The sequence below is a fragment of the Chanodichthys erythropterus genome, chromosome 12 (genome assembly GCF_024489055.1).
Source record: "Chanodichthys erythropterus isolate Z2021 chromosome 12, ASM2448905v1, whole genome shotgun sequence".
In the NCBI taxonomy this organism is placed as follows: Eukaryota; Metazoa; Chordata; class Actinopteri; order Cypriniformes; family Xenocyprididae; genus Chanodichthys; species Chanodichthys erythropterus.
Window position 1 is genome coordinate 47,378,883 of NC_090232.1, and position 18,620 is coordinate 47,397,502.

The 18,620-nt window shown below is 44.0% G+C and overlaps 1 protein-coding gene across 1 annotated transcript in view; it reads right to left on the reverse strand.

Moving 5' to 3' along the window:
• Positions 1-18,620, reverse strand: part of LOC137031478 (complement C3-like) — a 52,648-nt gene that overhangs the window by 28,729 nt on the left and 5,299 nt on the right. Inside the window, exons 5-16 of the mRNA XM_067402455.1 lie at positions 10,972-11,060; positions 4,242-4,324; positions 3,085-3,172; positions 2,681-2,783; positions 2,429-2,549; positions 2,207-2,322; positions 1,909-2,055; positions 1,610-1,813; positions 1,275-1,466; positions 1,047-1,199; positions 836-965; positions 526-597 (exon numbers count right to left, since the gene is read on the reverse strand). Coding sequence (XP_067258556.1) covers positions 526-597; positions 836-965; positions 1,047-1,199; positions 1,275-1,466; positions 1,610-1,813; positions 1,909-2,055; positions 2,207-2,322; positions 2,429-2,549; positions 2,681-2,783; positions 3,085-3,172; positions 4,242-4,324; positions 10,972-11,060 — 1,498 coding nt within the window. The remainder of the gene's footprint in view (positions 1-525; positions 598-835; positions 966-1,046; positions 1,200-1,274; positions 1,467-1,609; positions 1,814-1,908; positions 2,056-2,206; positions 2,323-2,428; positions 2,550-2,680; positions 2,784-3,084; positions 3,173-4,241; positions 4,325-10,971; positions 11,061-18,620) is intronic.

An 18,620-nucleotide genomic window follows, 5' to 3' on the forward strand; every position in this document is an offset into this window, starting at 1 on the left:
ACTGTCCTTATTCAGAGTGAGAAAAAGGGCAAAGAAGATCACTCTGGACCCCTCACATCCAGCACACTCCCTCTTTGAACTGTTGCCATCCGGTCGATGCTACAGAGCCCTGAGCACCAGAACGACCAGACACAGGAACAGTTTCTTCCCTCAAGCAATCCATCTCATGAACACTTATTTATATCTCAATTTGCACACATAATTGTACATACAGTTGTCTATAATATATATTGTTTTTTGCTTTTTTTGCACTTTGTCTTTTTTGTAAACTTGTATATTATTATTTTATTCTTTTTTATTATGTGTCTTGTCTTGTCGCTGTTACTCTGTTGCACTGTGGAGCTTCTGTCACTAAAACAAATTCCTAGTATGTGTAAACAACATACCTGGCAATAAAGATCTTTCTGATTCTGATTCCCTAAAACATAAATCATGAACTAAACTAGAAGGGCTCTGGATCTTTAACACAGTAATAAAAAGTCCAGAAGAAACTTTCTGATTTGAATAGCAATAGTAAAATCTCACCCAGTGTACCAGTGACCTGCAGGATACTCTCAGCTCTTCGTTTTCTCTTCGGAAGGACGGGACACTCAGGCACTAGAGGACAATTAATTTGAATGAATTAGTATATATTGTAAAAATGATGTTAAATGATGTTAAAGAACCTTTTATTATTAAATCAAGTAAGGAAAATGTGGAACCATGGCACAAGGAACCAAACAACTCAAGAAATTCATTGTACAACATTCAAGATCAGACCAACGACAGAAACCCTAATGAATCTGTTTGTTCAGTAAATTAAACTGTAGAATAAGAAATGGGGGAAAAAAAATACTTGTTCTGGTGTTGGTTCCTCCTGCAGTGCTGGACTCAAACATCAGACCTGCATCACTGAAAACCCCCATACTGTCCCTTCCACCTCCTGCCGTACAGCCGGTGTCATGTTTCTCTATTCTGTCCCAGATCTAGAGGAACAAAAATACACTAGTTACATGCATTTTAAATCAGAGCTCATTGTGCCATTATGTCTGAGGAACATACTTCACCTGAGTCTGAGTGAGTCTGTTCTTGTTAAGGACATGCACAGCCTTGTCAACCACCACCAGCCCAACTCGAGCTCCTGGATCTCCAGTTATCTGCAGCTTGACCTCATCTCCTGTGCCATAGGTATTGAACTTGTTCTTCACCTGAAGCTTGAGCTGTTAAAAATGAAAGACACTGAATCAGACCTAGTTGACTGGTATGTCAACCATTTCTTGTGATAGTTGACCCACCGTTCCCATGCATGTGTCCTTCACGTCGACCCAGACTGAATCAGACACCACCTCAGATGAGCCCACATGGTAATAAGCCACGAAGCGGAAGGACGGCACCATGTCTTTGGTTACAGGTAGAGACAGAGTCACCAGAGATTGTCCTCTCCTCTTAAACCTGTCTACTTGAACGATCTGACCTTTACTCAAGATCTGAAAATGAGAAGTAAAAAAGTAACAAGTAAAAAAGATAAGCACTTTGTACAGCTTCAAACAAAAGCTGTTGTAGAAAATAAATACTGATGTAATTGATGCATTGGTGGTACCAATGAATAACAAATAACCATAATATTTACCATGTATGTATAATCTTGATCTTTAACTCCTGGACTTTGTCCAGTGTTCAGATTGACTTTCATTTGATCACCGATCTCAAGCTCTGCTGCATCAATGCCGATGTGCAAGTAATTCTTGGAGTTGCCTTTTGGAACGTAGGCCAGAGCTGTCATCGTCTTCACTGCCTGCTGTCCAGCTCTTAATTGTGGATCTTTGGTTTTAGCCTGAAATAAATAAATACATATTCCTGCTGATTCATAGCATCTACAAATAACTGTAAACAAATATCTTGTTCTACATCATGCATTCTATGTCTTACAGTGATCTCCAGACTGGAAGATCCTCCTACAGAGTTGACAGTTACTTTTGCAATGCCATTGGCTGTTGTATGACCTTTGACTATTCCAGGATTGACCTCCACTTCCACATTTTCAGCAGGGGTCTGATCAGGATTTGTTACATATACCTTTTATAAAACCAAGACCAAGAAAAAAAAAAAAAAAAAAGAAAAAAAAAAACATTAGCCATCATCATGTCTATTAATATATTGGTAAAATTGATCCTCAGTTCCTATAACCCTTCAGGTTCTTAAAGCCAATGTTTTTTTTTTTTTTTACCGATATATCGAAGGGCATTCCAGGTTTGAAGAATTGTGGTGTTTTTTTGAAGTGGATGGTGTACGGTGACGTCACAATCTGAATGCCTCTCCTTTCTGCTTCCACCATTTCACTGCCTGAAACACACACACACACACACACACACATGTTCAGCCTCTCATATACACTCACATATATGCATGTAAATGTGTATACAGATGTACAGTATCTGTTGAGTCTTACCACTTTCTGTTAAAAGACTGACTGAAACATAGATTGATTGTCCAACCAGCTGGTTAATGTCTGGATAGGTCTTAGTGATCATCTCCCTGGTCAGTTCTGCAGTACCTTCACCTTTCATTATCTATTCATATATGAGAAAGACATCAATCTACAAGACGCAGTAAAAATCTATTTAACGTTTTATTAACATCATCCTCTAGGTGAAGATAAATTAGATTGATCCCAACTTGTAAACTGTTTAATTTCTCTCACCTGAACTCTTTGAAGAGATGCAGGAATACTTGTTTTCTTCTCACCGTTAATCGCACCAAACATCACAAATGCGTTTCCTTCTACCTCCTGTCCAAACAGGTACCTATAAAAACACATACAATTTCTGCTGTAAAAACTGATCGGTAATGACACGTGACACGTAATGACACATGTGGTAATAACACAATACATTTCAAAGTTAACACAGGTTATGCACATTCTGGATAATATATTACTATATACTATAGCACTATATAATTGTATTTAAGTATTAAAATAAAGCAGGATAAATAAATACACTCTCTCTCTCTCATATATATATATTTTATTCATAATAATTATCTAAAATTCACACATCATATATTTATTTTCAATACAGTGAAGCAGAACATATGTTGTCTTACTTGGCTTCAATGTCGACTGTCAGACTCTGTTCATCCACATAGAAGAACGACTGACTGGGTTTTAATTTCACTTCAAATGTTGGAAGCACTAAAACCAAGACAGACACACAAATATATAAATACATTATTTTAGTTATCACATTTTTTACACAACATTCAGTTTTCTGATACACATCTTATTGTCATGTCTTGTTTTGGTTCATGTTTCATGTTTTATTTTGATGTGAATTCTTCTTGTTTCATTGCTGTGCTTGTTTTGTTTTTCATGTGCTTCCTGTTGTCATGTCATTTCCTTGCTCCTCATGTGATCTTGCCATGTGCTCCCTTTGTAAATAGGTGTGTTCGACAACAGCCACCTGAGTTATTCACCGCATGACAACAATCATGTGTTTCATGACTAATATTTGACTAATACACAGATGTTTCAGAGACATTTTCATTCAATACTTTATGTACTGCTAACAGCGTCTGTACAAGAATAAAGTTCAACATAAGCATATATTATTTAAATACCAATGTAGTGGGGTTTACGTTTTTTATCAGTTTTATTTTGATAAACATGACAACAAAACATCGTGACTACATGAAAAGAGCTTTAACTGTTCTAAAAATACAGATTTGTGAGCATTAGTAGAACTGAAGGAGTGACAATAAACACGAAACACACATGCTCGTGCATGCAGCTCCTCTTGATAAACTACAATGACTGACTCAGGCAGCTGATCTCGAATCGCTTTTGTGGTACATTGATGCCACAGATCACAGTCACATGGCGTTGGAGCTACCTCAAGTCGGACAAAATTTATTACCAGCATGCACTGCTTCAAGACAGCCACTGATCCGTCTGTGCGGCGCTGCATCAAGTTGAACAAGCCTATTGATTTAGTCAAGTGGTTAATCAGTTCTGTTTTGTGATTGGGTCTTTGTCTTGATTGTTCACAGGTGTTCCTTGTTTGTCATTAGTCCTATATAGATAGTCCTCATGCTTCATTGTTTTCTTGTTTAGCTTTGTTTGCATAACCTGCTGTTCGGTGAGTAAGTTTACGTCAAGTCAAAAATCATGTCTTTGTTTTTGTATTCTGTTCATGTTTTGGCTTATAATAAACTGCACTTGGGTTCTCTATATGCTCTTCTCCAGTGGACTATGTTACACTTACCATATTCTTTGACCTCAAAGTCAGCAGTAAACTGCTTCTGAGGAGTGTTTGTGAACCATGTGACCACCTTCCAGATCCCAAGACTGAAAAATACAAAACACATCCAGGAACATACACGTCTGAATTCATGACATCAAAACAGATGATAATAGACCATGAACAGGGTTTTGCTGATGTTTATTGATAAATTAGTAAGTAATGTCTGTGGTATGTACTTAAGGACCAGGGTTCCTCAATTAGTTTTTACCAAAGGGCCAAATTTTTTCAGCATTGCATAGCCAAGGGCCACAAACCTCAATGTTAAGAAATGCCATTTGATGTTATCAGTTTTACAGTCACGGTCTGGCTGCATGAACAACACATTCGCTTTATGTTGTGATGGCCAGGCAAGATAAAACAAAATTGTACAGTCCATCCACTTTTGAATTGTCTATTTTTAGTGTCTACTTTTATTTTCTTCGCAATTGCAATGCTTTTGCTGTCAGATTAAAGGCCTGTTCAAACCTAGAACAAAAACTATTAGGATAACTATAAAGGCGATGTGGCAGGCATCCCAGAAGCATGCCAACAAGACGCTATAAAGAACAAATACCCACTCTGCCAGGCCAAGTGGAATGCATGCCTTATTGACGGTGACTAAGCACTCGAAAATCTGACTCTCTTGACCTCACTGTCAGAGTCATATTTCCCAAAGGTACGCACCAGCAAGTTGGCCACTGGCCAAGCTACATACCCTAAATGAGGAAAGTCCCCAAGCAGTAGAGCTTGGCCCAAGGGCTGAGTGCAAAAGCTGGGAATCATTTACCTAATTAAAAGATTCATTTAAGGGAATATGGTCAGGCATAAAAGAGACAATGGCCTGTCACCTCAGGGAGACATAAGAGCATCAACCCCTAGAAATCACCAGGGAGGCTGACTTCCGCTATCCTAGCAGAAGAAGCCAACAATCTGTCTGCCTAAGCAGAATTTCTAGATTCAGCACTTTCACAGAGGCCTCCTATGAGAAGGTAATGCAACAGGCAATAAGCACTTCATACAGAATTCCTGAGACGGAAGTCCTAGAAAGCAGAGACTCAACATATCAACCCTCTAATGTGGGGAGTAACTCAGTCTGATAAAGGATTCTCCAGGACATAAATCCAGTCACTTGATAATATTGCTGTAAGGGCTCTAGGGAGCAAGACATTCTCTAAAACGAGGGGAGTGGCAAACTCAACCTACAGTTGTATGTCAAGGAGGCTTACCGAAAGCCTAAGGTAGGGTACTGTATACTGCGTAGTATTCTGCATAATGACCCCCTAAGCAAACTCTCTAGACTTATCAAGGAGGCTTGCAAAGAGCCGTACTAAATACAAAAGTACACCAAATTCTAGGGAGCTGAGTACTCAGTATAACGACCCTCTTAAGCAAGGGGAGTATAAATCATGCTAGACTTAAGAGAGCTCAACTAGAAAGGAACTCTAAACTCTTTAGGAGATAGTATAACCTTCACCTGTGTATGGACAGCAGAGGGGGCAGGTTTATTAATAACATCTGCCTCATCTCACTCTGCATCTAATTCCACAGAATTCATTCAGCTCATAAAAATGCTAACAAGGGTGGAGCTTCTCACTGTGACCACATCACAAAGCATGCATTCAACTCCCTCAAGAGCCAAACATGCTCCGTTCAACACTAGATTCTTATCGCTCTATCAAGAAATAAGTGAAAACAGGGTCTGCTGCTATAAATGCATTGCTATGAGTGTCTTTAACTCCCTTGAAAGCCAAATGCACTGGTGCAAACATTGACTACTATCCCTCAAGAAAGAATAAAAGAAGCACAATGCTTCTTACAAGTCACTTTCAGTAGTAATTGGAATGACTTATCCAGCAAGCTGGATATGCTTATAAGATGCAAAGAAGAGGATGACGTGTTCCTCAAGCGCCCCCGTTATTCATACCGGTAGTAACTGTAACGGATGCGGACTCATGGTAAGATCCATTTGCAAGCTTTATCAAATGTGAGCATGGTCGTACAGGCAAGGTTAAACAGGAATAAACAGGAATAGCAAGGGACAGGCAGAATCGTAGTCAGGATACAAGCAAGAGGTCGAGGCTGGCGGCAGACAGGGATAAACAGGGTAACGGGATAAACAGGGTAACAGTCCAAACGGTAATAGGCAGAACAGACAGGGAAACGCTCAGAAATGCTACAATTGTAAACAAGACCTCGCGGTGAGGTGGTGTGAGTGAAAGTCCTTTATAGTGCTGTTAATGTACTGCAGCTGGGTGTGTTGATTAGTGATAGTGATTGGTGGAGTGAGTGCAGGTGATTGGCAGAGAGGATTATGGGTAATGTAGTCCGGGAACTGACAGGAACAGACGGTGATCATAACAGTAACAGCATAAGTTGTTATTATTATTATTATTATTATTATTATTGGCGTCCATACCAACATACAATAACATTCTGTTTATTTTTAAGCGCACACTACAGTTGTTACAATCACAGAAGGGCAGACACAGGATGTATAAAAGTATGGTGTTTATTTTCACAACCAGATGAAACAACAGCAAGCAGGTGAGTATATGGCAAATCTTCAGTTGAATAGAGATAAATGGAATGGTAATACTGTCGTTTGTTTTGCAGAGGATGAAATGGCAGATGAAGGCAGGATTCCAAACTCAGCAGAATGCTGAGGGACTTCACACACATCCAACAAGGTAACAGGTAAAAGACTGGAGACAAATGGGGAAGCAGGGAAGTATTCCAGTGAGGTCCTTGAGGTGAGCATATGGGTCCAATGCTGACGTGTTAACAGGAAGTTGTTAATGGGACCGGCTAATGACTGTGACTGAGTGCGAGTCCTTTATACTGTTGGTGACGAGTGCTGATCAGATGCAGGTGTGTGTGATTGAAGTCATGTGACAGGGTGCACAGTGAGCCAAGGTGGATGATGGGAAATTGAGTCCAAACATGGAAGGGAACTGTGACATTACCTCCCCCTCCCATAGGCCACGCCATAGATGGAACAACCAGGGAGGGGGGGTGGGCGCCCTGGAGACCTAACCCTGAGTGAAGGAAGTGAAGGCAGATACAGAGGTCTCCAGGGCAGATCCGGAGCCTTGGGCAGCCATGGCGGGTCAGGGGCCGTGGGCAGCCATGGAGGGTCTGTCTGGAGCCGACTCGGGCTCTGGGGTGTAGTTTGGAGATGACTTGGGCTCTGGAGCTGCATCTTGTCCATAGATACTGGCAGGCTTGAGTGCGTAACAACCGGCGGGCTTGAGTGCTTAGCAGCCGGTGGGCTTAAGTGCATGGCGGCCTTGGAATGCCAGCTGCTCGTGCTGACGTCAGAGGTGGATCAGAGAATGTATTGTTTTTGGCACATCCAACCTGCCCAGCGTTTCAGCTCCTGGTCTTGTTGCATTGACCCCCCGTTTTAACCACGTTGTGAAAAATTTGGGGGTGAAATTAGACAGCAGTCTAAAATTCTGTGGTCAGGGAAAGCTTCTTTCAGCTCCGCCTCCTTGCAAAGGTTAAACCCTTCTTGAGCCATTGTGACCTGGAGAAAGCTATCCATGCTTTTGTTAGTTCCTGCATAGACTACTGTAATGCACTCTATGTGGGAGTTAACCAAGCTGGTCTTCACCGTTTGCAGCTTGTGCAAAATGCTGCAGCCCGCCTGCTCACTAACAGTCGGAAACACAAGCACATCACACCTGTCCTATACTCCCTGCACTGGCTCCCTGTCCAGTTCAGAATTCATTTTAAAATTTTGACATTTGTTTTTAATGCAGTCAATGGCCTTGCACCTTCCTATTTGTGTGAGATTTTGAGCCCTCACCGATCCAGCAAAGCTCTACGATCTGATGGGCATCATTTGCTGGAGGTCCCCCGGTCCCGGTGCAAACAGTGGGGTGACTGTTCTTTTGCAGTGGCCGGTCCAAAACTCTGGAACTCTCTGCCCATTGACTTACGTTCCATCACTGACCTGCCTTTGTTTAAATCCAAACTTAAAACCCACTTATTTAGAATAGCTTTTAACACTTAGTGTCCCTGTGACACTTCTCTTTATCTTAATGTTGGAATGTGCTCTGCTGACCCATTTGTACTTTTATTATTATTTGTTATTATCATTATTATTTTTTTATCTTGTTTTTAATGTTGTACAGCACTTTGGTTCAGCTTCGGTTGTTGGAAGGTGCTATAGAAATAAAGATTGATTGATTGATTGATTGATCTTCCACACTGGAAAACAATCCTCTTTGCTCTCAGATGGATCCAGGGATGTGGTATGAATCTGGGTGATCAACAGAGACGTGACATGACTCTGGGCGATCAGCGGAGATGTGACATGACTCTGGGCGATCAGTGGAGACGTGACGTGACTTTAGGAGGTCCACTGTCACTTGACTTGACTCACGAAGATCAACTGTGACTTGACTGGGTTCACGAAGACCATTATGACTTGACTCACGAAGATCAACTGTGACTTGACTTGGCATTGTTGTGAGTGTTTCAATCATGGCAGAATTCACCAGAGACTTGGACTGCTCTGTGGATGAATAAACAAAACATGCAGGTTCACTAAAGCGAATCGTGTCCTCGCCAAGCCCATCAGATAACAGGCGCTAAGAGAGGCATCCGGCCAGCCCAGCAAGCAATAAAGCTCGGCGAATTCTTCCACATACCTCTCCAACGGCCGACCGTCCTGCCGAAGCCCACAAAGACAGTCCACCGGTGAAGCAAATCATGGTTGGCCAGCCAGGGAGTTAGGGACAAGGAAGATTCCCATGTTTGACTCTGAATAGGTCCGTGTTGTTACTCTGGCATGATTCAGTTTTGGTCCGGTCTTCTGTTACAATCACAGAAGGGCAGACACAGGATGTATAAAGGTACGGTGTTTATTTTCACAACCAGATAAAACAACAGCAAGCAGGTGAGCATATGGCAAATCTTCAGTTGAATAGAAATTCAGTTGAAAATGGAATGGGAATACTGTCCTTTGTTTTGCAGAGGATGAAATGGTGGATGAAGGCAGGATTCCAAAAGTAGAATGCTGAGGGACTTCACACACATCCAACGAGGTAACAGGTAAAAGACTGGAGACAAACGGGGAAGCAGGGAAGTATTACAGTGAGGTCCTTGAGGTGAGCATACAGGTACAATGCTGACATGTTAAAGGGACCAGACAATGAGTGTGTCTGAGTAAGAGTCCTTTATACTGTTGGTGATGAGTGCTGATCAGATGCAGGTGTGTGTGATTGAAGTCATGTGACAGGGTGCACAGTGAGCCAGCCAAGGTGGATGATGGGAAATTGAGTCCAAACACGGACGGGAACTGTGACAACAATAATAATGTCTTCTTCCACTTTAAATTAGATCTTTAAAGCAGGGTGGATTCTGATTGGTTGTCAACCAATCAGAAACTAGCATGGGAACTATAATGTGTTTTAAAATAATTATTTTAGTCTATGCTGTTTACAGCTGATGAATGAGCAGAAATTTATAGTGTGTCTCTCTTCCAATAAATTACATTAAGCTTTGTGCTTTATTATTTTTGATATGAAACAAAGTCTCAGCTGTCAAATTCTGTCCCTGTTTATTATGAAATTCAAACAATAAATACCTTTTTGTTGCTCTTTGATATGGTTTAATGTGGAGATCACAGTTGCCTCCTCAGATCAAGTGAAATGGCAGCGCACAAAACACATGAAAGGATCATCTCTTCCGCTTTACTACTAGTTACAGTGTGAAATAAACATGAATTTACATCCGTGGGTATGTTAAAAGACACAGTACAACTTACCGAAATCCATATCATGTCTTATGTACTCACTCAATTAATCTTTTAACCATGAAAAGACATCAATAAAAAAGTACAATATGTTTAATTTTACCTCAGAAAAGCCATTCAGTGACCATAAACTCATTAGTCAGCTCGAAAATGTGGAAAAGTTTTTTATTGTTCAGTATTTAATGTATTTTTAAATAAATCTGTCAAGTTTTTATGAAAGCCACATTTAAAAGTTTATTTAAAAAAAAACTAATTAGAATAGAAAAATAATTATGTAATTATTATATCTTTATTATTATAAAAAACTTCTTTGTGTGTAAGTTGTTAATTTATCAGTTTAATTTTAACCTTCAATATTACTAATGTAGCACCAACTGACTCCCTGTATAGTTTACAGCATTAGCTGAGAGATTTTTTTTTTTTTTTTAGCGAGAATTTTTGCCATGTACTGTACCTGATATTCATCCAAATTAATCAAATCGAATTTCGAATTAAAATTTGACACCAGGCTCAACTGTTGTCGGCTTTCTACACTGGAGGCATTAAAACAAATGAACAAAGTAGCACAAACATGATGAGTACATCAGAAATAGAACGGGGTATTTGTTTACTCTTGGCAACTCGTCAAATCACGCCGTGCCACATCCAATGTGAAGAATGTCACTAATTTTTGTTTGTTATATTTGCTTTTGACCCATCGTGTAGTGCTGTTCGCATTTGGTGTAGATGTGTTGCAAGTTGTCAATGACACTGCTTAAGAATTTCAGTGATTTCGCACAAGCAACATGATTACAGTAACGTTACATTAACAGAAACATTTAGCTTCAGCACAGGCCCTCAGACCAAACATTTGTCTCTTGTGGGTCGCCTATTGAGGAACCCTACCATAGACAGATAAAAATGTTTGATCTGTACACTCAGGTCTTATACATCTATCAGTGTTTTACACACCTGGAAACCTCAGGAATGGCGTATTGTCCGGACTTCATCCCTTTCGTTGGATAAATCTTTTCTGATGAAACTGTGATGCCATGTGGATTCTTAAAAAAACACAGAAATCACTGTTACCAATGTGTCTACTGAGATCAGTGCAATGATGCTCAATACAGCGGTCACGAATGAATGAATGAATGAATGAATGAATGAATGAACACTTGTGAAAAATTCCTGTAAAAAAACAGCCACATTTCAACAGTAACATGCTGCTTTCCATTAAAACAGTAATATACCTTGCATTTTGGGTAATATTTGACATTTTTCGAGAAAGTAGCTTACTGCAATACAATGTGAATTAACAGCACTCAAAGTCTACACTCCGAGGCTGTGTTCCAAATCACAACCTATACCCTTGTTCACTATTCCCTACATTAGTTCACTAATATAGTCCACTTGACAGAGTGAATGAAAACAGGTGTGTGAATTCAGACACTGATGAACACCTGCTGTTAACAAGCAGAATCAATGAAGGAAAGAGAAACAAGAAGAACAGAAAAAAAAAAACATTAAATCAAATTAAGTTAAAAGAAAATATAAAATCTCTCAAGATCTCCACAAACAGCATTACCAGATTCACTTATTACTAACCAGATTGACTTGTCTACAGAAGTTCTTATTAAAAAGTTACAGAGGTTTAGATGTTGATGATTTATTGTTTCGTTTGATGTTTGCCATGTTGGAAATCAGTGTTTGCTTTAGTTGGGTTCTTGACCCTTGACTTTAGAACACTGTTTTTTTCTTTTGCTGCTGTAACTGTGTCTTAAAAATACACTTGTTATGGCAAAAAATAAAATAAAATTAAAAAATTAAAAATAGAAAAGAAAGAAAGAAGCAAAAAGAAAATGTGATTAGATGATGTTGGCTGTTTATTAACGGCCACAATCATCATTTATTGTCCTAGTGCACAAGTCTTATTCAGAGTCTAATCTATGATTATATGGGTGATTTATTATATTTTTAATTATGGTAACCCAGTGATTTTATAGAATAAGATCTATCAGTGAAGTGGCAACCAGAAAATATTAAGGATTTTGAAAACAGTTTGTGCTAATGTCATTCAGACTCACACAGACACTTAAAGCAGAACTAAGTAACTTTTTTTACCTTCATAAATAGTCCTCATGATGGTTAATTGACTTGTAGTGAGCACTAACCCCCTCTGGCACATCTACACCAGAAAACAGCACTGCACCGACCCGACACAATCTCGACTCATGTTCACGTTCACGCGAGAGTGACAAATTGCTTTACGGTAATTCAAAAACAATGTATATATTATGACTTTATAAGACAATTTCGAAAATTACCCACTTCCATCGAGATTTCTTGTACTGTATTTGCAAAACTACTGTGCTGGTGAGTGTTGTAGTTGTAGTCCAGAGTTGCGCTTGGAGTTTTTAGGACAGTGTGATTCACTGAAGGAACCTGTAGGGGGAGCTTCGCAAATCTACATTCTACTTTAAAGAATTTAAATGAATCTCAATAATGGTGATGATCAAAAGCTTCATGCCGCAATGCATGCTCGGTACCATCATAATACAAGTCTCATCCATGACTCCCAGCATGCATTGCAGCACAAATAAATTATGCAGCTGAATTGTCTGTTATTTTTCTCTTTACTATTTGCTTTAATTTTTGCAGTTGTTTTTGTGTTGACTTTTAGTAGTGTGTTCCCTTTCGAAGGGAACTCAACTCTGCGTTGCCACGCTTTGGGGAACGTCACACGTGACTCGGTGTCTGAAAAACCAACTATCCAACAACGCCAATGCTCATTGGCCGGCGACAGCCTATGACGTCATAGGGGCGCGACCCGGATGTATAAAAGCGCGCCCGCGGGAGCAGTCATTATCTTTTCGTCTTTCAGGGACTGCCTGTGTCTTGCCACTGTCCGATTTCTCTAATTCGAAACTGTGAGTATCTAAAGACTATGTCTGAGGGCAAAAGTTTTAGGAAGTGTGCGGATCCTTGCCCGAGGTTTCTGACCCCGGAGGATCCTCACACCCTATGTGTATTATGTCTGGGAGAAGAGCACGCACGGTCAGCGTTTGAGGACACTGGCTGTGAGCTGTGTGAGCGTTTTCCCATGAGAACGCTCCGTTCCCGCCTGACGCTCTTCTCGAGGGGAGAGACGTCTACACCTGTGCCCGGAGGATCTGGTCCTGCTCGTGCTGAGGCCGAGCGGCGGCTGCATTCTTGGGGGTCGCAGGTGGAGCTCGCCGCTAAGTTTGAGAGAGGTGTCACGGTCTCTCAACCTCAAGCGGCGGCTGGCGGGGATGAGCTTCTGGATGACGATGATGCCATCTCCTTGACATCATCGGATCCAGGAGCGAGTGCTCTTCTGGCTGAGAGCCCCCGAGAGCAGGAGATGGCTTTGGAAGAGGGAGAAGTGACTGAGGTTGCTTCTTTCCCTTCCAAGCCTCCCTGTCCAGCATATGTGGAATTATTGGAGGTTGTGGAACACGCTGCAGGCAGGCTGCAGCTGCCGTGGCAGCGCGTCAGGAAAGAGCCCGTTCGTGGCAGATTGGACGAACGGTTTCTCTCCGACCACAACCCTATAATTCCTGCGAGCCTTCCATTCCTTCCCGACCTACATGTTGAGGTGGGGAAGGCATGGAAGAACCCATACTCGGCTAGGATTCATTTGCATCAACGGGGTAATTTCGCTGATGTGGAGGAATTGGGCCAGCATGGGTATGTGTCGATGCCCCCTATTGACGAGACGTTTGCTAACTATCTCGTCACGGGTAGCGCGCCGACACTGAAGGCTCCGGTTCTGCCGTCCAAACCCCTTAAGATGACATCTCGTTTGAACGGCAGAGCATATGCTGCTGCGGGCCAGGCTGGTGCTGCTTTGCACACTATGGCAGTGTTGCAAGCGTACCAGGCTGACCTGCTGAAGGACCTGGATCAGGGGCAGGGTTTGTCCCCTGATGCGGTGGCTGAGCTGCGCCAAACCACGGATTTGGCTCTCCGTGCCACTAAGCAAACAGCCGCCTCGATTGGGAGATCGATGGCGGCTATGGTGGCTACGGAGAGGCACCTTTGGTTGACCATGGCGGACATCGGGGAGAAAGAGAAGGGCTCTCTCCTCAATGCCCCGGTCTCGCCATCTGAACTTTTCGGCGGTTCCGTTGAGACGGTCGTTGGAAAGTTTAGGGAGGCGAGGGCGCGCTCAGCAGCGTTTAAGAGTTTTATACCGCTCAGGTCCGATTCTGGGCCCAGACAACCGGGAGGCTCTGGTCCGCCTCGACTTCGCCTCGGGATGCGAAGAAAAGGAGAGGTGATCTGAGGGAGGTGATCAATCGGCGGCGTGATCAACGCCGCTGATTGCTCTCCTCTCTGGGCGAGGGAAGATTTGGTACTTTCCTTCGCCCCTTTTCTTCGTCCTCCCGGGATATGTTTTTAATTCTAATCTGTGCATGTTCAGGATAACACCTTGGAACAGTCAGGCCGGTGGCCGGCCCATGATGAAACTTTTTCTGAAGGCCCGCCTTCTGGCTTGATAGTGAAAAGGTTCGTAGGCTTATGGAACCGGGGATATCATTCTTCTATGATGAAAGAACGTGGAAGGAATCTCTGGTCTTCAAGCCGTGGGAAGGTAAGACAAGGTCTGATTTAATCGCTTAAATGTTCGACCTTGTTTTTATTCCTGTATTGTTTCCTGAATGTGTAACAGTAAATATGTAATAGGGGTTTTTTGGGCAAAATCTGGAGTGTTGAGACTGACTGAGCGAGCCACAGAATGGCTGCTGTTCAGTTTTCTCTCTGAATGTTCTGCCGTTCGACTGTTGTCAGTATAGTTTGAGCTGACGCTCTTCTCGAGGGGAGAGACGTCTACACCTGTGCCCGGAGGATCTGGTCCTGCTCGTGCTGAGGCCGAGCGGCGGCTGCATTCTTGGGGGTCGCAGGTGGAGCTCGCCGCTAAGTTTGAGAGAAGTGTCACGGTCTCTCAACCTCTAGCGGCGGCTGGCGGGGATGAGCTTCTGGATGACGATGATGCCATCTCCTTGACATCATCGGATCCAGGAGCGAGTGCTCTTCTGGCTGAGAGCCCCCGAGAGCAGGAGATGGCTTTGGAAGAGGGAGAAGTGACTGAGGTTGCTTCTTTCCCTTCCAAGCCTCCCTGTCCAGCATATGTGGAATTATTGGAGGTTGTGGAACACGCTGCAGGCAGGCTGCAGCTGCCGTGGCAGCGCGTCAGGAAAGAGCCCGTTCGTGGCAGATTGGACAAACGGTTTCTCTCCGACCACAACCCTATAATTCCTGCGAGCCTTCCATTCCTTCCCGACCTACATGTTGAGGTGGGGAAGGCATGGAAGAACCCATACTCGGCTAGGATTCATTTGCATCAGCGGGGTAATTTCGCTGATGTGGAGGAATTGGGCCAGCATGGGTATGTGTCGATGCCCCCTATTGACGAGACGTTTGCTAACTATCTCGTCACGGGTAGCGCGCCGACACTGAAGGCTCCGGTTCTGCCGTCCAAACCCCTTAAGATGACATCTCGTTTGAACGGCAGAGCATATGCTGCTGCGGGCCAGGCTGGTGCTGCTTTGCACACTATGGCAGTGTTGCAAGCGTACCAGGCTGACCTGCTGAAGGACCTGGATCAGGGGCAGGGTTTGTCCCCTGATGCGGTGGCTGAGCTGCGCCAAACCACGGATTTGGCTCTCCGTGCCACTAAGCAAACAGCCGCCTCGATTGGGAGATCGATGGCGGCTATGGTGGCTACGGAGAGGCACCTTTGGTTGACCATGGCGGACATCGGGGAGAAAGAGAAGGGCTCTCTCCTCGATGCCCCGGTCTCGCCATCTGAACTTTTCGGCGGTTCCGTTGAGACGGTCGTTGGAAAGTTTAGGGAGGCGAGGGCGCGCTCAGCAGCGTTTAAGAGTTTTATACCGCTCAGGTACGATTCTGGGCCCAGACAACCGGGAGGCTCTGGTCCGCCTCGACTTCGCCTCGGGATGCGAAGAAAAGGAGAGGTGATCTGAGGGAGGTGATCAATCGGCGGCGTGATCAACGCCGCTGATTGCTCTCCTCTCTGGGCGAGGGAAGATTTGGTACTTTCCTTCGCCCCTTTTCTTCGTCCTCCCGGGATATGTTTTTAATTCTAATCTGTGCATGTTCAGGATAACACCTTGGAACAGTCAGGCCGGTGGCCGGCCCATGATGAAACTTTTTCTGAAGGCCCGCCTTCTGGCTTGATAGTGAAAAGGTTCGTAGGCTTATGGAACCGGGGATATCATTCTTCTATGATGAAAGAACGTGGAAGGAATCTCTGGTCTTCAAGCCGTGGGAAGGTAAGACAAGGTCTGATTTAATCGCTTAAATGTTCGACCTTGTTTTTATTCCTGTATTGTTTCCTGAATGTGTAACAGTAAATATGTAATAGGGGTTTTTTGGGCAAAATCTGGAGTGTTGAGACTGACTGAGCGAGCCACAGAATGGCTGCTGTTCAGTTTTCTCTCTGTATGTTCTGCCGTTCGACTGTTGTCAGTATAGTTTGAGCTGACGCTCTTCTCGAGGGGAGAGACGTCTACACCTGTGCCCGGAGGATCTGGTCCTGCTCGTGCTGAGGCCGAGCGGCGGCTGCATTCTTGGGGGTCGCAGGTGGAGCTCGCCGCTAAGTTTGAGAGAGGTGTCACGGTCTCTCAACCTCAAGCGGCGGCTGGCGGGGATGAGCTTCTGGATGACGATGATGCCATCTCCTTGACATCATCGGATCCAGGAGCGAGTGCTCTTCTGGCTGAGAGCCCCCGAGAGCAGGAGATGGCTTTGGAAGAGGGAGAAGTGACTGAGGTTGCTTCTTTCCCTTCCAAGCCTCCCTGTCCAGCATATGTGGAATTATTGGAGGTTGTGGAACACGCTGCAGGCAGGCTGCAGCTGCCGTGGCAGCGCGTCAGGAAAGAGCCCGTTCGTGGCAGATTGGACGAACGGTTTCTCTCCGACCACAACCCTATAATTCCTGCGAGCCTTCCATTCCTTCCCGACCTACATGTTGAGGTGGGGAAGGCATGGAAGAACCCATACTCGGCTAGGATTCATTTGCATCAGCGGGGTAATTTCGCTGATGTGGAGGAATTGGGCCAGCATGGGTATGTGTCGATGCCCCCTATTGACGAGACGTTTGCTAACTATCTCGTCACGGGTAGCGCGCCGACACTGAAGGCTCCGGTTCTGCCGTCCAAACCCCTTAAGATGACATCTCGTTTGAACGGCAGAGCATATGCTGCTGCGGGCCAGGCTGGTGCTGCTTTGCACACTATGGCAGTGTTGCAAGCGTACCAGGCTGACCTGCTGAAGGATCTGGATCAGGGGCAGGGTTTGTCCCCTGATGCGGTGGCTGAGCTGCGCCAAACCACGGATTTGGCTCTCCGTGCCACTAAGCAAACAGCCGCCTCGATTGGGAGATCGATGGCGGCTATGGTGGCTACGGAGAGGCACCTTTGGTTGACCATGGCGGACATCGGGGAGAAAGAGAAGGGCTCTCTCCTCGATGCCCCGGTCTCGCCATCTGAACTTTTCGGCGGTTCCGTTGAGACGGTCGTTGGAAAGTTTAGGGAGGCGAGGGCGCGCTCAGCAGCGTTTAAGAGTTTTATACCGCTCAGGTCCGATTCTGGGCCCAGACAACCGGGAGGCTCTGGTCCGCCTCGACTTCGCCTCGGGATGCGAAGAAAAGGAGAGGTGATCTGAGGGAGGTGATCAATCGGCGGCGTGATCAACGCCGCTGATTGCTCTCCTCTCTGGGCGAGGGAAGATTTGGTACTTTCCTTCGCCCCTTTTCTTCGTCCTCCCGGGATATGTTTTTAATTCTAATCTGTGCATGTTCAGGATAACACCTTGGAACAGTCAGGCCGGTGGCCGGCCCATGATGAAACTTTTTCTGAAGGCCCGCCTTCTGGCTTGATAGTGAAAAGGTTCGTAGGCTTATGGAACCGGGGATATCATTCTTCTATGATGAAAGAACGTGGAAGGAATCTCTGGTCTTCAAGCCGTGGGAAGGTAAGACAAGGTCTGATTTAATCGCTTAAATGTTCGACCTTGTTTTTATTCCTGTATTGTTTCCTGAATGTGTAACAGTAAATATGTAATAGGTGTTTTTTGGGCAAAATCTGGAGTGTTGAGACTGACTGAGCGAGCCACAGAATGGCTGCTGTTCAGTTTTCTCTCTGTATGTTCTGCCGTTCGACTGTTGTCAGTATAGTTTGAGCTGGCGCTCATCACTTCAGTTTATGCGTTTGTGGCGATCCTAACTGGCCGCCCAGCGCGATGGCTGTGATCTTTGCTGTATTTCTTATCTGAAATTTCTAGGTAGAGATCAGGCTTATTATAGCGCCTGTTATTTTGAATAGGCCTGTATGTTTTTGGCCAGGCTAGAACTAAGTGTATGTATGGTGTATGCATAAAATTTTTCCCATATGTATTTTAGTTTTTGGCCTTCTCCTGAGGGAGTGGCTGAATTTTTTGCCCAGATTATCCCATTGCTTATGTAGGTGCAACGATGAGTGTAACAGCTAGGTTTTTAGACTGCTCTGTTAGAGACCTGATGCTGTTTCTCAGGTGGTAGGACCTTATCTTTGCGTAGATAAGTTTATGCTATTAAT